The sequence below is a fragment of the Lontra canadensis genome, unplaced genomic scaffold (genome assembly GCF_010015895.1).
Source record: "Lontra canadensis isolate GAN:19392208 unplaced genomic scaffold, GSC_riverotter_1.0 scaffold66, whole genome shotgun sequence".
Classification (NCBI taxonomy): Eukaryota; Metazoa; Chordata; class Mammalia; order Carnivora; family Mustelidae; genus Lontra; species Lontra canadensis.
The window spans coordinates 7,786,320-7,797,980 of record NW_022631060.1 but is presented as its reverse complement, the minus strand read 5'-3'; the positions used below and the strand labels follow the sequence as shown (position 1 = coordinate 7,797,980).

General features: G+C 58.9%; 1 protein-coding gene across 9 annotated transcripts in view; it reads right to left on the bottom strand.

Annotated features, from left to right (window-relative positions):
* Positions 1-3,726: 3,726 nt before the first annotated feature.
* TPCN2 (two pore segment channel 2) overlaps positions 3,727-11,661 on the bottom strand; it is a 34,305-nt gene continuing 26,370 nt past the window's right edge. Inside the window, exons 25-26 of one of the 9 annotated variants that reach the window (XR_004385212.1) lie at positions 11,366-11,533; positions 3,885-3,943 (exon numbers count right to left, since the gene is read on the bottom strand). Coding sequence is in view for 6 of the 9 variants with exons in the window: in XM_032879703.1 (XP_032735594.1) it covers positions 11,170-11,206; positions 11,377-11,451 (112 nt within the window). In the remaining 3 variants the exon portion in view is untranslated. The other 8 variants (XM_032879707.1, XM_032879703.1, XR_004385211.1 and 5 more) reach the window with 8 other exon arrangements.

The following is an 11,661-nucleotide window of genomic DNA, read 5'->3' as shown; positions in this document are numbered from 1 at the left end:
ACAAGGGGAGCCTCGGGCCCGGCACCCAGTGCAGAGGGAGACTGGCCTGTCGAGAGCCAGAGAAGGGGCCGGAGAGCAGCACACGGGGCACGGCGATGCAGGGAGCATGTCCGCAGCACCCACTCCCCCCTCTGCCCCAGCGGCATCAAGAGGAATCGCCAGGCGCGGCCCAAGGCCCGTCTCCTTGCCCAACCTGAGTCCCACACCCCCTTGAGGCTACTTCCACCCCAGGCCACACTAACGACACTAAGAGCACAGGGGAGAAGGGGCCACCACAGAGCCCTGTGGCCACATGCCTCCCCACGGACCCCTGCCTTTGGGCCCAGAGCAGGCTGTTAGGATCCGGCCACAGCCCCAAGGAAAATCCCCACAGCACAACCCCCACCCAGCCGGCCTCCCCAGCCAGGCCTCGCCTTGGAGACTCCACTTCCAAACAAGACCAAGGAGACACCCTCTCTGGCAGTCCCTGGGTCGCAGCCCTAACGAGAGCCCTGGACCAACACAGTGCAGACCTAGGCGTGTTCTCGAAGGTGCTCTGGGTCACCTCCAGGAGAGGGATGGGAAGCAGGAGCAGGACATTGTCCGCACTGCTTCTTCCCTTGAGCACTGGTCCCCTTGAAGGTCTGGGGTTCGTCATCTGAAGCCTCATGGAGCTCAGCAAACACAAGAACCACCATTCATTAGCTCTTGTCCAGGGCTGTGCAAGTGTCCTGTGGCCACTGTGACCATAAACAACAAAAGGATTTCCTCCCATTTTTGGGCAGAAGTCAGAAATCAAGGTGTGGGCAGGGCACTGTCTCCAGAGGCTCTGGGGCAGGGTCCCTCCTGCCCCAGCATCTGGAGCCTCCAGGCATCCCTGGACTTGTGGCCCCTTCCCTCCCACCACTGCTTCCGTGGTCACATGGCCCCTCCCACATCTGCGATCTCTCCTTACTCAGACACTTGTCATTCTACCTAGAGCCCACTCTAAAGACAGTAGGATCTCACCTCAAGAGCCTTCACATAGTTACACCTGCCAAACCTTATTTCCACGTGAGCTCACATGCACAGTTACAGGGGGGCGGGGGTCAGGACTTGGACTTTGGGGGCTTCCACTGATCCTCATGGCACAGGGGAAGGAGCACCCCCACTGAGTGCCTGGCCCTAGCCAGCAGTGTGGGAACAGGCTCCAAATGCACGTTCCCCAGCTGGTCTCCCCAGCCTTGCTGTATCAGACCCTCCAGGGGGGGCCAGCGATCTGGGTTCCACAAGCCCCCCGGAGGTCCTGATGCAGCCCACGTTTGGGAGCCACTGAAATGAGACCACAAAATGTCCATTCTTGACTCAAACTCAGTTTGGGTTGGGTCAGGAGTCACGTCTGTCGGGATTTACTTCATTTATTGGGATGGAGGAGGCTTGAGACCCTCCAGGACCCTGGGTGCTCACAGGCCCCCAGCCACCTGCTGGAGCCGACAGAAAATGTGGTGGGAGCAGGAGGGGGTTCATTCCAATGGGGGCGCCGGGGAGGCCTCCTGGCGGCGGGGTGGGGCCACCGCCCTCAGCCTTGGCTGAAATCAGAACTAAGTCACTTGTGTCCCCATAACTCAGGGAAGGTGGGGGCAGGGGGAGTCCCAGCAGGAAATCAATGGGGACCTCCATGGTTCCGGGACCTCCATGGTTCCAGGGACTTGAGGACTTGGGTGGCGAAACCAAACCACAGGGATCAGGGAGAGCTCCTGCCTTCCCAAGCAGAAATCACAGGTACCTTCCCGTCACGTGGCCGCCCGGGCCCACATCTCAAAATGTCGTGAACTGGGGGCAGGCTGCAGCTCTCCTCTGTCCCACGTTTGGATTTGTTAATATTCCGTTAGCAGTTTCTCAATATAATTACTCTCCTTGTGTTTCCACGTGTTTTAGGGCACAGTTCTCAGACCTTTTTCTAAGAAGGGGCCACAGATCGGCAGCTGCCTGGCGAACCCCGGGCACCGCAAGGGCAACCAACATCCACTGTCTGCCCAATCAGGAACTTTCCGGTTGATTCTAAAGCTGCTCCTGCTGACTTTCTCCATAATCCACTTCCTGCCTGGGCCTGGGGGATGCCCGGTAGACGTCCTGTCCTTCCCTTAAACACCTTCCTCAGGGAAGAAGTCAGTGTAGGAGGGTCCGACTGCAACACGGTCAAAGGGACAAGCCGCCCACCTTGGTACCACCGAGAGGAAAGAGGAACAGGTTGGGGCATTTCTGGCTTTGCTTCTAGGCAAACACAGCGCAGGGGGGACGCTATCCGGGACCTTCCATCTGAACCCGGGCGGCATTTCTACCCAAGATGGAGCTCTGCCAACAGGAACGGAAGTGACCAAGGAAACGGATACAAACCAGCCCCCGTCTCGGAAGCCCTCTTGCTTGCAGGAGACCGAAAGTGCCCACAGGGGAAGGGGCATGGCTTTTGCCACCATGGTGCGCCCTCCAGCTGCCAACATGATGTGCTGGGCTCAGGGTCACCTCGAGGGCCGCTGGGGACAGTGACGGAGGCCAGTGCAGCAGGACAGCAACCCCAGCCTCTAGTCAATGGGGCCAGGACCACTGGAGGCTTCCCGGGGCCAGAGGTGGGCCACATGGGGGGCGAGAGGCCACGGCGATGGAGATGTGTGGAGGCCTGTCCGGGGTCCAGCAGCAAGTGTCATACCCATGGGCAGGCACAGGCCCTGACACAGGCTCCTCGGGGCTGAGCGAATCTGCCTTCGTGACAGCCTTGGGCACACACTCCGCCTGGCCACCTGTCGGCACAGGCTCCTAAAAGGAAAAGAAAAAAAAAAAAAAAAAAACCCTTGTGCCTCAGTTTCCCCACCTACAAGGAGCGTGGAGGTCTGAAGTTCGAAAACCCACTGGGGTCAGCACACCCGCTCCTTCAGCGTCATTATTCCAGCCCGCAGCCCCCCACCTCCTTTCCAGTAGAGGGAGCGAGTGTTCAGGAAGGCTAACTGCAAGTCAAGGTCACGGCGTGCAGCAGGTGGGGCCCAGACCAGCTGCCGGGAGCCTCTCTGGATGGTGGCTAAGTGGGAGGAAGTCACAAGGAGCCCAGCCTGTCCCCCAAAGCGCCCCGGTCATGCCTGTCATTTCCCACACCCCGTGGGGACTGTCGGGACCCTCCCGCGTGCAGGGGAGGACGGTCTGACGCCGCAGGCGTGTCTCTACAAACATCACAGACATTTGTCTCCGGCACACGCGCGGCGCTGACGTGTGGAAGGATGGAGGGGGTAGAGTGGAGGCCGGGCCAGGGGGAGGCAGTGCCGTGAACAGCCAGGGGGCCTCCGCCTCTCTGTACTCCGTGCCTCGGTTTACCCATCTGTCAGCGCCGCCCTAGCCGGTGACTCCATGGGACGAAACAAGCCCATACCTGCCTCGTGAAGGGCTCAGGAAAGCACGTGGGAAGGCGCCACCCAAATCGCGGTTCTTCATCTTAATCATCATCACTGCTTTGGTCTCTCGAGAATCCCCTTACATGTTCGCGGCTTTCACAACCTTCCCGGCGTGGGCCCCCCACGAAGACCTGGAAACAAGCCGAGGACAGCGAGGCCTCAGGCCCCAGCCCCACCCGGCATGCCTCCACCCCTGCTGGGCCTCGCACCAACCAGCCACCCACCGCCGCCTCTGGCAGAAACCTGTTCCCTTTTTCCCCAAGGCCACCAGGGAGCTCCACACAGGCCTGGGGCAGGTGTGGGTCCTCCTCAGGCATACGTGCAGCCGCTTCCTCCTGCTCCTGGCCCTCAGCCTTTCCCGCTCTCATCCCACTTTGCGTCCAGGCCTGACAGATCCCAGCCCCGCAGCGCATATGCCTAGACAATGCTAGTTTGGAGGTAAGACGCCGTCTGTTCTTCCTGGCGTTCAACGGCAGCAAGAGCTCCAGATTCTTCCCCTCACAGATACTCACTGAGCATCAGCCGCACACAGACACCACCAGGCCCTGGGGGCAGAGGAAGGAATGAAAACACCCACTGCCCCACAGGGCGAGCAAACAGCAAGGAAGGCGTACGATCATGCTGCTGGGGGAGGGTGGTGGGACCCCCCTGGAGGTAGGACCAGGGCCCTGGTCTGTGTCCCTGCCCGCCGCACCCACTCCCCCAAACCCGGGCAGGGCTCTCGTCCAGCCTGGGGTCCAGCCAGTTTCTCCATGTCCAGTTGTGCAGTTTGCGCACAGACCCGAAACCCAGGCAACAGGAAAGGGGGGTGGGGTGGCAGGGAGGACATCGTGCTGCCTGGACTCTGCCTGCCAGGACAGAAGCCAGCACCTTTCCTGATTCCTCTGCCCAGAGAGGACCACTCAGAAAGGCGTCCTTTCTGTAACTGCCCCCGCAACGTACTGTTTTATAATTCACCGACAACAGTGGGGAGACCAAGCAAACAAGGAGGGAGAAAAGCTAACTGCCTAAGCCAGCTGTTCTCCAACTCTGGTCTCTGGAGCCGCAGCAGCATCCCCTAGCAACGTATCAGCAGCGCAGGTTCCTAGCACCCCCACCCCGGTCACCCAAATCAGATCGCCGGGGCTGCGGCTCACAGCTGTCAGAGCAAGCCACCTCCAGGGGATTCTGAGAGCTGCTGGCCCCGGAGTCCAGCGTGAGGGAGCCCCGTCCACCTGCCCATTAGCTGAGAGGGAAAGGGGAAGGCCAGGGAGGCGGCTAAGGCAGGTCTGGCTCACCTGGCGACAGGTGTTACCGGGGCCCAGACACGGATTAGCCAACTGCTGTTAAACCCAGCGCAGCCGCCAGGCCGCACAGGTTCCCGCAGGTGTGGGCCCGCCGCCCTGGTGCGGCTCCAATTGTGGTACCAGAATGGCTGGGGCCCCCAGTGTGATCAGTGGGCCGGGGCTGAGCTGCCCGCACCCTGCCCGTGGCGTCTGCTGGCCACTTTGATGTGAAGGGCATTGTCGAGCCCCACGCCCCCTTCTTAAAATTTAAGAGCAGCACAGTGTGCCTGCCTTCCACTTTAAAAAAAAAAAGATTGTTCTAACCTTTGAATAATAAGAACCACCAATTATCTCTGAGGCAGAAAACCAAGACCTGGCTGTTTTGGTGAAAGACAGGATTCCTCCCTGCTGTGCCAAGCGGACAAGACCACATGAAAGGCCCCGAACCGCTTGCTGAGACCCCACTCCCAGGTCCCGGCAGCAGACCCCGCCCAGGTCTTTGGACCCCATCCAGCTGCCAGCCCAGCCACGGCCACCACGGCTCTGCACCTGCCGGCCCAGCAGACACTGACTGAGGCCACTCCAGCCCCCAGGGGTGCACGGGCCTCCCAGCTGCCCCAGCCCCTTGTTGCTGGCATCTCTGTGCTCTTCATTCTCTCCCTCCATTGGCCCCCACACCAGGGTCAGGCTGTCCTGGTCACCATAGCTTCACCGTGAGTTCGGAACCCTGGCAAAGGTCCTCAAACACATTTTTTTTTTAAAGATTTTATTTATTTGACAGAGACAGAGATCACAAGTAGGGAGAAGCAGGCTCTCCACTGAGCAGAGAGCCCGATGCGCGGCTCGATCCCAGGACCCTGAGATCATGACCTGAGCCAAAGGCAGAGGCTTTAAGCCACTGAGCCAGCCAGGTGCCCTGGGCCTCAACCATACTGTCCTATAGAAGCAACATGGCTATTTTTGCATGTTCAGTTTCATGTAAATTTTCCCATCAGCTTCTCAAACTTTGTCAAAAAAATTAGCATTGTTTAGAATTTTAACAGGTCCATGGATTAATTGGGGGAAAACGGACATGTTGACAATATCAACGCTTTCCAGCCATGAACAGGGCAGCTGCGGTAAGCAGAATTCTGAGATGACCCCTTCGTGACCCTCACCCCTGTACATGCTCCTCCCGTCGGGTGTGGGTGGACCCGTGACTCACCCCTAGGGTTGGGTGCTGATCTGCGACACCACTGACTTCAAGGAAGGGAGAGCACCCTGGTGAGCCTGACCTAATCTGGTGAGTGTGTAAGGGGTCAGGGCTCTTCCTGGAGAAGAGGCGCGAAGGGGGAGAGACTGGACTCGCAGCAGGTCCTCTGTTGTTGACTGAGGTTTGGAGGCTGTGGGGCAGGGGACGCAGGCAGCCTCCAATTCCTAAGAGCCACCCTCCATGGACAGCCAACGAGGAAATGGGGTCACGCCAACTGCTATTACTTACAGCCTCAGCCCTCTTGCCTCGGAAACAGACTCTGGCTGACGACCCTAACGAGCACAGGCAAGGGCTCTTCCCAGAGAACCCAGGTGGGGCACAGCCCGTGCCCCACCGTGAAGAGCACCAGCACAGCTGGGCCCGCAGAGCCGCGATCGGGTGGTAACGAGACCCAGCGTGCGCCCCTCGCAAGAGTCCACAGCCCTGGACTTGAACGACATTTTACAGTTTCCTGTATGCAGACCTTGAATATCCCACGTTCAGTGTATCTTTAAGGATCCCGAAGGTTTTACTCTCGGGTAGATAGTACCATAGTACCTTTTTTGGTATCTTTTAAAGGAGACTTATGAGTTTGTTGCTCGTGTTTCGAAAAGCGGCCGATTTCAGTGTATTACTCTTACAGCAAGCTGTTTTGCTGAATTCTTACTGTTCAATAATTTTAGCCTTTCTATTTGGACAATCATGTTATTTGTGAATATAGAGAAACATTGGGTGCCTGGGTGGCTCAGTGGGTTAAAGCCTCTGCCTTCAGCTCAGGTCATCATCCCAGGGTCCTAGAATCAAGTCCCGAATTGGGCTCTCTGCTCAGCAGGGAGCCTGCTTCCCTCTCTCTCTCTGCCTGCCTCTGCCTACTTGTGATCTGTCAAATAAGTAAATAAAATCTTTTAAAAAAATAGAAATATTTCTTCTAATGTTTACTTTTTTAACCTACTTGGTTTTAATGAGCTGGCCAGATTCTAATTTTACTATTCCTAGTTTTAAAAAGCCTGCCAGTACCATCTCCATCTAGAAAGCTCTTTCCTGCAGGTCTGTGGTTGGAGGGCATCTGAAGGGCACCCACATGGGGCGAGGAGGGGGTCTCTGTGGGGAGGAGGTGGCAGCGGCAATGGGAGAGGAGTATTTACAGAACAATCAAGTGAGTGCACAGATGGACGGGAACCATTCAGAAATAAAGGGCTTACAAACCTGCAGAGAGAAAACCAGACGCACCCTGTGGTGTTGGTTTGAAAATGGAGGTATTAGCGTGATCTCATAGCTATTAATAGACTGGATGGATGGATGGACGGACAGACAGATGGATGGACGGATGGACAGATGAATGGACCGATGCATGGATGGATGGACAGAAGGACGGATGGCTGGATGGATGGACAAATGGATGCAGATGGATGGATGGATGGACCAATGAATGGATGGACGGATGGCCAGATGGACACACACACCAATGGACAGATGGATAGATGGAAGGATGGATGATGGACCATAAGACGGATGGACATATGGACAGTTGGGCAGATAGACGAACCAAGAGATGGGTAGAGAGACGAACAGACAGTCACACGGACAGATGCACTCACACTTCCCCTAGCTCCACGTACCCAGAGAACCTGCATACAGCGATACCCCAATAGCAGGAGGCACAGCCCACACCCACATCTTGGTTCCTCGACGCTATTCCTGCCGAAAGGAGCAGGGCCCCTTGGAGCAACGCTGCTTCCGGAGCTGGGCCGGAGAAGACGCAACATGAGCCCGGAACATCTTTTCAGGCCACAAAGCAAAGCAACGCTCCAAAGACGGCAAACGGACACGAAAGCCAGAAGAAGTGGTTCCCACTGGCTGAGGGAGAATCTGGGCATGAAGTAAAATCCAGCAACAGCCTCCACACGACCCACCGAGCAGAAGGAAGCATGGTGCGCACAGAGGAACGCGGGAGGAGGAGGAACGAGGAGAAGCTGGGGCGGTGGACGCTCAGAGCTTCAAAGCACCCCCTTCCTCACAAAGGGGGAAGGAGCAGCTTGAGGCTGGGCAGCCCAGCAGCCGCTGCCGCCACCAAGTGACAGGGAAGGCACAGCCACGGGGCAAACGGAAATTTCACACCGCCCGCCGGGACGCGCTTATGGGCTATTCCTGCAAAAACCGCAGAATCAAGCGCATGAGGACACCTTGCGTAAACCCAGCCTGGGGACCTTCCCACACAATCACTGGGCAGCCTTCACGAGTGCCAAGGTCACCTGTCTGGGAAGATTACTGGCGACCCTGGGGGCCCGAGGACCGGACTGGAGGCTCAGAACGGCCATGAACCCAGTGAGCGCCGGCCGGCAGGAACCCACGGCGACCCGGTCCGTCTGCGGGAGGCCCTCCCTGAAGCAGGGAGGGTGAAAGGCACCGGAACCACAGCTTCCCCTCCACTGACTCCGGAAGAAAGCTCTACTTGCAACTTTTTCCTCAGTCTCAGCTCCCTCCCTGCTGTTGTTAAACAGGAGACAACTCCTGCTCTGCCCGCCACTTCCACCCCCACCCCAGAAATGGCAACTGTGTCCTTCCAGAGCTCCCCAGAGAGGGCAGGGGCCTCCACGGGGAAGCTCAGCACGAGAGCTTCGCAGCCCTCCTGGTCAGTGCAGGACCTGGAAGCAGCTCACCTTCAGGGTCCTGGGGCAGCTGATGGCCCTGAGCCGGGAAGGTGGGACGTGAGACACCCACCCGCCCCTCCCACAAAACGTGGAGGCTGCAAGTTCTTGCTGGGCAGGACCCAGGCCTCCCAGGCAGGCTGTGGCTTGGGTGCCCACCCAGGTCCAACGTCGCCCACACTCCAGGGCCATCAATGTTTAGGAGCTAAGGCCCTGCTATTTGGTGTGTGCGGCTCTGAGCCCACAGGCACCCACACCACCCTGCCCCACCCATGGCCCCTCCCCAGCGGGCACCCCAGCCCGTGCCCTTCTCCCCCTGGGCCTGCCCCCCTCCACCAGGCCAGCTGCCTCCATGGCAATTCTCGCTGACACCCAGCCCAGGGCTCCCCAGCCTGCGGACACACAGGGCCCTCCTCAGAGCCTGACCCGAGCCACAGGGCTCCTCTGGGCACAGGGGCCTCCTGCTCCTGCCTCCTCCCACCTCCCCGGGGCAGTGATACCACTCCAAGTGTCCCAGACTCCTGCGTGGCCCTGGGGGACTCCAGGGGCCAGTGGGCCCGAGCCCCCACAGCCACAAAAAACACCACGAGCCCCACCAGAGCTGCAAGGGCTCATCTGAGACACATAAGCACATGTCCTTTCTCAAATGGGTTTTACCCAGTGCAGCACCCAAGCTGGGAACAGGATGGGGGGGGCACCGGGACCACTGCAGACCAGGAGACCCCCACCAGCCCTGCTCCCCTTAACCAAAACCGAGCTCCAGCTCAGCTGTGAAGTCAGCCCTGATTCTCAGGGGGACAAAGGCCTGGCAGCCGATGCCATTTGAAACTGACAGATGGGACAGTCCGTGCCCCTGACCCAGAGCATCCCAGAGATACCAGCTTGTGGTCAGAAAACACCAGCCCGATGGCCACAGCACCGGTCACCCCATCCTGAGGGCAGCGTCAGCCTCAGAACAGCACGGTATGCCAGAGTCCAACGTGGGTCATCCAGAACTCGGTGCCACGTGACGGTAACGATCAGAGGGGACTTTCTGCACACAAGCCAGGAAACAGGAAGGCAGACCTTCAGGGACCTGCACAAGGCAGGGCAGAGAACGTGACATCCCACCTGGCAAGCACCCACTGGAACGAGCTCTTGCAGGTGGCCAAGCCTGCGGCCCAGACAGTGAGGCTGGGCTCCCCGCCTCCAGCTGGCCCGGGGAAAGCCGTGAGCTCCCCCTGAGGGTCATGGGGTCCAGCTTGCATTAAATGTGAACCAGATCCTGCCACCAGATGGCGCTCAGACCTCAGGGCAGGGGCAGAGGAATGACCCCACCACAGGTGCGCACAGCAGCTGACCAGGGGCCTCACCCTCGTCCCCAGGGCCAGCAGGGCTCTGCCAAGACAGGCTGGGGGCACACTTCTAACCCACTGCTCCACAAGGTGCCCCCGCCCAAAACCAGCTCTCCCAGAAGGCAGCCTGCAGAGGGGACAGGTCTGGGAGAGTCCTCACAGCGCCCAAAGAGCCCCCAAACCTGAGGGGCAGCAACGTCAAGGAGCCAGATCTCAGAACAACTCCAAGATCAGAAACTACGACGTTCTTGGGCCCCTGAAACATGGCCCCCAGAGCACTGAGGTTTCTGGACATCTTAGAAGCTCCTTTTTCTAGTTCCTTTCCTCTAATCCCATTTCCCAGACCAGCTGGGAAGACGGAGGCAATCGCTCCCCGCCGTGGAGTCTGCACCCATGCTCTCGTCCCCCTGCCCCCACGGGGTCAGCACCCACAGCAGACACCGCTAACCACTCCCAGTGTTACTGTCCGCAAGGACTCCAGTCCTTCTCCACAGATCTCCAGCAGCTCCCACCCATCACTCGAGTTGGTCCTTGAAATGAGAAAACCATTTGTTAGTCCGAACCCAGGGTGGCTCAAGGGACAAAGTGGCCAGCCACACATCACTCCCCTCACTTTCCCTCCTCCCCGACCTACTAGCCTCTTCTGCCACACCCCTGTGGACACGTAAAGGAGAGCCACCACTGGCTCATACGGGCCTTTACACAAATTAGAAGAAGAGAGCCCTCACCATGGGGAGATGTCCCAGTGGCTGGACACAACCCTGCAGCCAGGTTTGTAGTGCACAACCTGAACCACCTCACCTGGCCACCCCGTTCCAGAGAAGCAGGAACAGAGTTGTGTCCCAGTAAAGAATGACAACCTCATTCTTTGCAAGACTTCAGGATAAAAATTACTGGCATTCTGACCCATAAAGAAATACACCCAATCACACTCACACGAACCATTAAATAATGAAACGGTTAAGATCCTCCTCACGTAAAACCACTAGGATCCCAAACCTAATGCCCTGGGAAGCTGCTGGCTGGCCTGCACGGGCCCCAGGCGGGCCTCTGGTCCCCGAAAGCCACCAGTGAAGGCACCACGGAAATCACAGGCTCTGGAAGGCAGGCCGCGGCTTCCCGCTGCTCAGTCTTGAGAGTCCCTGAGGAGTCACCCTCTTCCAGGACTCCGAGGAGCCGGAGTCCTGCTGAAGCCAGCTTACGAAGAGAGCGGCATGGCCCAGACGCCACACAAAGTTCAAGCAGCCCACTCGGGTGCCACCAAGAAAAGCTGGTGGTGGTTCGTGGTTCGGATCAGCAGTGACCCGGGGCCTCTGCTCTCAGCCCCAGCCTAGGGTGGGTGGCGGAGTTCCGTCCGTCCATCTGTCCGTTAGTCCATCCGATGGAAAGTCTCTCCTTCCTCTCCTTCAGGGCGGCCGCCGCCTCCTCCCACAACGGCGTCGGTCCTGAGGCCAGAGGGCCCCCCGCCGCCCTCGCCAGGACGGCGCACCTGGACGTCACCTGCACAGCCGCAGGTGCGGGTGGTGGCTCAGCTTCTCCGTGAGCTCGTCCTCAGTCGGCTCCTCCAGGACCTCCCTGGGGAATCGGGGAGAAGATGTGCAGGGAGCTCTGGAGAGGGCGGACTCGGGCAGCTCCGGGAGGGTGGGCCGCCCTGCTCCTCATTTAGGAATCATCAGACACGTGCCCAAGTGAGCACGGGGACTTAGATCCATCTCCAGGACCTGTGCGGGGCGTCCCTAAAAGCCCGGGGTTGGAGGCCGGGGGGGTGGCGGTGGCCCTCCAGGC